This window comes from Argentina anserina, chromosome 3 (genome assembly GCF_933775445.1).
Source record: "Argentina anserina chromosome 3, drPotAnse1.1, whole genome shotgun sequence".
NCBI lineage: Eukaryota > Viridiplantae > Streptophyta > Magnoliopsida > Rosales > Rosaceae > Argentina > Argentina anserina.
In genome coordinates this window covers 23,386,239-23,393,845 of record NC_065874.1, presented here as the reverse complement: position 1 = coordinate 23,393,845, position 7,607 = coordinate 23,386,239, and the positions used below count along the sequence as shown (strand labels likewise).

The following is a 7,607-nucleotide window of genomic DNA, read 5'->3' as shown; positions in this document are numbered from 1 at the left end:
ACAATTAAAACTGCGGGGTTATGTAGGTAGTGACATGTAGTATGTAATGCATTACATTGCATTAACATATTGCTTTTGGTAATGAAACCATAAATGCATCAAGACATTCTCGTATATTTGTCTACTTGAACTATATGACAGTTTTATAGCCAACAATTGGATTGAGATCTTAACCATGAAATCAATTCAAAAATGCATCGACTAAGTAACATTAGTCACAGAAACTTGGGAATAAAAGGATATGTAGTCCTTTAGACTATTAACCTAAGCTTTATACTTCATTTTTTTCATTTTCCAGCCGCAATGTATAATTGCTTTGAAATCCGTAATATTAAGAAGATATTCTCATGTTCTCCCATATAATGAGTGTTTTGTTTCAAGAACTTCTCATATCTCACTCTTGTATATTCTGACCATAATGTTTTTATCTTTCAATGAAATGTTGTACCAAAGAAAATTAATCCAGACTAGGTGCATTAACACATCCAACATAAAAATGTCAAATTTCAAGTGCATGTTGCGGTCAACAAGAGAGAAGATTCATTATGTATCGAATCTGATACAACTTCCAAGTACTGAATTGTAGGTCAAGTCCCAAAGTATGGTAACTCAATTCAATAAACTGTGACAAATTCCGTCACAATGGTATAAGTGACAATTTCCATCACATACAGATGTTTGCCCCTTTTTTTTCAAACATGTAGCTACACACAACGACTACGGATGGTAACAACGGCACTCCCAGCCGCTCCTAAAACTTGGTACCAGGGGAATCATATCCATGTATACCACCTGAGAAGAGAAAGAATCGGGTTAAAAAGGAAATGGAGGTTGAAAGTGTTCGATGAAAGACAAAATTCAGAAGAATTTAAATTACATGAGAGCAACAACGTTAATTAAAACATACGTGGTTGTTTGCCAAATAAACAACGTATAAATGTGTTACATAAGAATGTAATACACATCATAATAGGGAGAAACATCATCTTTATTCATTGATAAGACACTATGCTAATTATGCCTTTAGGCGACATAAGTGTTGTGTCGCCTGAGTAAATTCAAATATGTCGCCTAGTAACCTGTCGTCGTTAGGGCAATCAGCTGACATATATATGCATCCTACGATAATATATGGCGACATATATGATAAAAAAAAATCATGTGTCGCCTAATAGTCATAACAATGATATGCTACTAAGCGACATATTTGAATTTCAACATTAGGCGACATAAGGTTATAGTTGGTTAATTAGTCCTCGTGCAATATATAAGCGTTACATAGATAAGTTACAAACGACAAATATTTGTCGTAGTTGTGTGTTTTAGACGCCATATAAGCATTGTTGAGTTCTAGATAAATGTAATATATGCGTTGTAGTGCATCTATACTGTACCTGAGCATGTGTTAAACATAAACAATCTTTAAATCCCACTGGTGCACGGGAACCAGTATGCACCTAAGCGGCTCTGCCATTGCATGTAGCTGAAAGTTTACAATCGAACACGATAAAAGTCGACTTGCATATGATATCGCGTAAATATTTTGGTATATATTTGGGGCTGATAAGGAATTAAAACTTTTCTTGATAATTTCGGGAAATCAAGTCTCTGTTTTTTTTTCCACCAGCAGGTTGACTTTCGCTGATTTAGAAAATACTGCTGGCAATTTGTTAAGCCGGACTAACAACTAGCTAGAATCACATGTCGCCAAACTGAACCCTACACAATTTCAGTTTAGGGGTGCATTGATGATTGATCAGATATATTTGATAGTATATTTTATAACATTTCTAAGCAAGTGTATGTTTTGCACTTGCACACATGACACATACAATTGAGGAGAATTGATATAATCGCATGGTTTCATTAAAACGTGTGCAAATTTTAATTGTAGATGAGAATGAGCGTAAATTGTGTTCCAGATACACAAATGGTACCGGTTACTGTTGCTTTTATTAGAATTTTACCTAGTTGAGTTTTAGTCCGAATACGTTATCACTTTTACTCAATGTTCTAAAAAATTGTCTAGGCGGCGTCTAGGCGTTAGGAGGTCACCCACCGCTACGCTTTTTGCCTCGGCGGCCATCTGTGGCGTTTTGTGAATTAGGCGGCCGCCTAGGCGGTTCTAGGGGTCCTTGGCGGTTCTAGGCGGTCTTAGGCGGCCGCCTAGGCGGTCCTATGCGGTTCTAAGCGGTCTTGGGCTGTCCTATTCAGCCCTAGGCGGTCCTAGGCGGCCATATTCAGTCCTAGGAGGTCTATGCGGCCCTATTCAGTCTTAGGCGGTCTAATTGGCTCTATTCAGTCCTAGTCGGTCAACCATCATTTGACATTAAAAAAAAATAAAAGAGACCGTAGCTCTTACTCTTTGTCTATTTTCTGAAAACTGAATCTCATCAACAGAAGAAGAGGAAAGAAATATGAATATTAAGTTTGAGTTCGATACTGAATGAGTTAAGAAATAACTTGGAGAGAAATAAATTGAGATTTAGTATTATTGCATTTATTTCATTATTTATCTTTTCTTCAAATATTTTTATGGGCTTTATACTTAAGTTATGTGAATTTAGACTATTTTAAGTATTTTTAAAATTAATATTAAACATCATTATATATTTTTAATCATTAAAATAGTTTAAATATATGTATAAAAATAAATAAATATCTAGGCGCCGCCTAGGAGGCCGCCTAACCGTCTAGGCGCTAGGAGGTGGCTGTCCGCCTACATACCGCCTAGCGCTTTTTAGAACCTTGCTTTTACTTGATTGCGCGCCTACTTATTGAAGCCTCTACGTACGTAAAATAATTTTTGATATCAAAGATTGACAGATTGTAGAGGAGGATGCAGCGTCATCAGTTTGCACTTAATTTGGCACCACTTGCATTTAATTGAAAGTTGAAACAATGCATGATTAGCAAAGATCATATGTAACGATTACTTAAGCATGCATGGATCGGATCCAACAAGTACGTACACGTACATATAAAAACAATTCATCTGTTTAGCTTTCATTTCTTTAAATAAGTAATACAGTGAGTGTTTACAACATAATTGATATTACACGAAGGGTCGTGCTACATGTATAATATCCTCATGGCCTTATTTCATTCGTAAGTAAACACTTATTGTGTTTCGGAAGAGAAATAATATTACAAAAGGGAACAACAAAAAATGTATACCAAATCTGTAACAAAAAAAAAATGTATACCAAATCCAAAGACAAAGATCGAAGTTAATTATTCCAACTGATTCAATTGTCTAATGTAGCTATAGTCGTACGTAGGCCTAGTAGTGGTGTGGAGGTGGAGGGGACCTGTAGTAGTATGCTGGACTTGTAGTAGTGTAAACTGGGGGAGGAGGAGATTTATAGTGATAAGGAGGAGGAGATGAGGGAGATGGTGGTGGGGGAGACTTGTATATATATGGAGGTGGTGGAGATGGAGATGGAGGAGGTGGGGACTTGTATACATAAGGAGGTGGAGGTGATGGTGAGGGTGGTGGTGGTGATTTATAAATGTAGGGAGGAGGAGGTGATGGGGAAGGAGGTGGCGGGGATTTATAGACATATGGAGGTGGTGGTGAGGGAGATGGAGGAGGTGGGGACTTGTACACATATGGTGGAGGCGGGGATGGAGAAGGTGGTGGTGGAGATTTGTAAACATAAGGAGGTGGAGGTGATGGGGAAGGAGGTGGTGGGGACTTGTATACATAAGGAGGAGTAGATGAGGGTGAGGGTGGTGGTGGTGACTTATAAATGTAGGGTGGAGGAGGCGATGGGGAAGGAGGAGGTGATGACTTGTAGACATATGGAGGTGGGAGTGATGGAGATGGAGGGGGTGGGGACTTGTAGACGTATGGTGGGGGTGGTGATGGTGACGGTGGGGGTGGAGACTTGTAAACGTATGGAGGTGGCGGTGATGGAGAAGGAGGAGGCGGGGACTTGTAGACGTATGGTGGAGGTGGTGATGGTGATGGTGGGGGTGGAGATTTGTAGACGTAAGGAAGAGGAGGTGATGGAGATGGTGGTGGAGGAGACTTGTAAACGTAGGGAGGAGGTGGTGATGGAGATGGTGGTGGTGGTGACTTATAAACGTATGGTGGTGGTGGTGAAGGTGATGGGGGTGGGGGAGATTTGTAAACATATGGAGGTGGGGGTGATGGTGATGGGGGCGGAGGAGAATTGTAAACATAGGGAGGTGGAGGTGAAGGTGATGGGGGCGGTGGAGACTTGTAGACATATGGTGGTGGCGGTGAAGATGATGGTGGAGGTGGTGACTTGTAGTGATATGGGGGATCTTTCACATACTTCGGTGGCGGGGACTGATACCTAGGAGGAGGATACTTAGCATGGTGAGGAGGTGATGGTGAAGAATAAGTGTAAGGACTGTTAGCAAGAACAGTGGTACTAGCTAAGTAGCACAATGCCAAACCATAAAACACTGAAATTAGCCAATAAGGCCTTGGCTGTCCCAAGGCTCCCATATCTTAGAACTTGCTTTGTAGTGAGAAGTAAGCAGCAGTCCTAGTTGTGTTCAGAATAGGGCGAGAGCTCAACCCTTTTATAGGGAAGTAATACTCGTTTTTGATGATTGAGGTATGTTTGTTTATTCAACATAACAGGCTGGATTGGAGCAATTCTGCAAGATTTTTGATGGATAATGAAAATATTGGAAATGAATATGGTATACTTCGACGACCGGGTTGTTTCGTGGAGGCCATGAACGAGTCAAGGTGCATATATGGTAGGTATAATGCAAGTGTTTGTACGGCTGGATATATTCATTTCTATATATTTGGGGAAGTGGTGTAAAAGCGTGTGGGAAGAAAATGAAGGTTTGGACTTGGCTCTAGCAACTATATACATACGATGATGTTAGAATGTGAAAATGATGGCAATGCATATGGTCAAAATGCAAATGCGTGAACACTAGCCCAAGACTTTTTGCTCTTATGATCATTTTCTTTTCCCTTCACCGATTCATCAGTAAAATTATCTAGAAGGAACAGCCATCATATTACATCTAATCATTTTAGAGCCCTAGCAAGCACAATATGACGTCAGATTACAACACCATAATCTTATGCGACATGCACTGTTACTTTTCTATGTCAGTATTTAAAATAGGGGTGGGCATAAAAAACGGAAATCTCGATCCCATCCTGATCTCATCCCGAAATTCATAGGGACGGGACGGGACGGAGGTCTAAAAACGTTCGTCCCGTCCCGTTTCATAATAGTGGGATGGGATGTGAGATGAATAATTTCTATCCCGCTTCGTCCCGTCCCGTCCCACCTTAAATGAAAACTTAAAAATGAAGGAGAGATATGGAGATGAATTTGTGGCCAGTCCGTATATGAACTCATATGACACAACACCTGAGAGAGAGGCGCTGCAATAGCAACACTCTTCTATATCCGAACCTGGGAGCTTGTGGCACAGCCCCTCATCTTCTTCTGTTTCAGAGGGCTCTTCCTCCTTCAAAACCAGTAAGTTTTTGTACTAGCTTGTTTGCTTGCCTTGCTTAATCCATATGAACAAGTACCAACTCAAGTACCTACTGCTGAATATCAAGTCGTGATTCAAGCTCCAGGAAAAGCCTTAAGAAAACATTTGGTGACAGGAAAAACAACAGTTTTGCATACAGGATACGCGAGCACGGTGAGGATCTTTCTTTCTTTTTTATTTCCTTGGCCAACTCTAAATAGCCTTGAAATAGATTTTCATGTGTTATTTTATCAAGTATATATGTCATTCATGTACTTCATTTGATCTCTAGTATTACATGGTTATTATCTATTGACTAGAAAGTGCATAATTAGTAAGAATGAGATTAGTTGAATTTGATGATGATATTAATTTGCTTTTGCAGTGAAACTTGGGCAAAAGTTGTCTGAAACTGTCAAGGGGAAGTTGAATTTGGGGAAAAGAATTATTCAAGAAGGTGGAAGGGGAAATATATTTAAACAGATATTTGGAGTGAATGAAGGTGAAGAGCTGTTGAAGGCCTCACAGTGCTACCTATCAACAACTGCTGGTCCTATTTCTGGCCTCCTTTTCACTTCTACCCAGAAGATTGCTTTCTGCAGTGAAAGATCTATCACTGTCCCTTCTGCAACTAATACCAACCAACTTGTTAGGACTCCTTACAAGGTAACAAACTTGCATGTTTTTATTTCTTTTCTCGCAAGTTCAAAATTGGAATCCTAGTCATCCTTTTGAATCACAAACACATGAATGAACTACATTGAAACTTTTTATGGTATGATTACAGGTTGTGATACCTATTACAAAGATCAAGATAGCTAGTCAGAGCGAGAATGTGGACAAGCCACAGTAGAGTACTTAGAGATAGTTACTGATGATGATTTCGAGTTCTGGTTTATGGGATTCTTACGGTATGAAAAAGCTTTCAGAAATCTTCAGAAGGCTATTTCTATGAGTATGAGCAATCACGATTGAGTAGAAAGTTGATTGAGGGGGATTCTCCACAATTCCCACAAAACGTGTTTTTGGAGATAGATTGATGTCATTAGAATCAGTGACTTGTTTTTGTATGTTCATGTATAATGCCAATGAGCTTTATCTTCAAGGCCACCCTTGTTTTCCAGTTAGTTATGTTTTAAGTCTTTTGACTATTGATGTTTCGATGAATAATCTTTGGTCACACTTAATTCTCAATGAAAATTACTAGGGCTGGAAGATGATGAATGAACGGACCCTTTTTCTATTCTAATAAGTAGAGTAATGAAAAAAAATAAAAATATAGGTTTTTATTTAACTTCATAAGAAGGTGGGATTTGTCCCGTCCCGTCCCGATCCCGTCCTGATCTTGTCCCGTCCCAACCGAGATTAATTCCGAGTGGGATGCATTCTTAAAAACCATCGTCCCGTCCCGATTCAAAAGAGTGGGACGGGACGTGGGATGAGCCCCGTCCCGTCCCATCTCGTACCGTGCCCATCCCTAATTTAAAATAATTATTAAATGTCATTTTTAAATTAAAAGACAATCATATCTTTATTAATCAAATGACTCGATCTTATAAAAATTATATTTTTGTGGTTCTTTTTTATCATTTCTTTTTTTTTTCATCACGATAATCTTTCTAAAATATAATCAAAAATTTAATATTTATGAAAGTATGCTATATATATGCGCAAAAAATATTTTTAAAATTAAATTCATCCGATTAAAATATAAACGTGTGTATCCTAAATAATTTTATTAGAAATTTTTTCATAATTTTTAATATAATTAATAATTCAATAGAGAATATATGGTAAGTGTAGTAATTAATTATAGACATTAATATAATTCGTAAATGTAAATAAAATTTAGAAACTGAAAAAGTCATAAATTAAATTTGAATTATTTCTTAACATATTTCGTGACAGAAAAATAAGATTTTTTAGTAAGATTCTTAATTAAGAGAATACACAAATTCAAAGATAATTGATTAATTCAATTAGATGAAAACGTTTTGGTAAGATTATTTTATTTTGGTAGTTAATTATCCCTTAATTATTGCTTAAATCATTTTTAATAAATAAAGGATAAAAAAATTAAATTATTTACAAATATATGATTATCTTTTTATATAAAAATAAAT

At 37.7% G+C, this 7,607-nt stretch overlaps 1 protein-coding gene and 1 pseudogene across 1 annotated transcript; one reads left to right on the top strand and one right to left on the bottom strand.

The window, feature by feature from the left end:
• Positions 1 to 2,989: 2,989 nt before the first annotated feature.
• Positions 2,990 to 4,513, bottom strand: LOC126787855 (extensin-2-like). Its single transcript, XM_050513767.1, has one exon. The coding sequence runs from the start codon at positions 4,478 to 4,480 to the stop codon at positions 3,284 to 3,286; it is 1,197 nt and encodes a 398-aa protein (XP_050369724.1). The 5' UTR covers positions 4,481 to 4,513; the 3' UTR covers positions 2,990 to 3,283.
• Positions 4,514 to 5,311: 798 nt separating this feature from the next.
• On the top strand, positions 5,312 to 6,727 carry LOC126787864 (putative GEM-like protein 8; annotated as a pseudogene).
• The last annotated feature ends 880 nt before the right edge of the window (positions 6,728 to 7,607 follow it).

What these genes read in the sequence shown, in the direction of transcription:
- LOC126787855 (XM_050513767.1), bottom strand. Translation starts at nt 4,480, where the DNA reads ATGGGAGCCTTGGGACAGCCAAGGCCTTATTGGCTAATTTCAGTGTTT.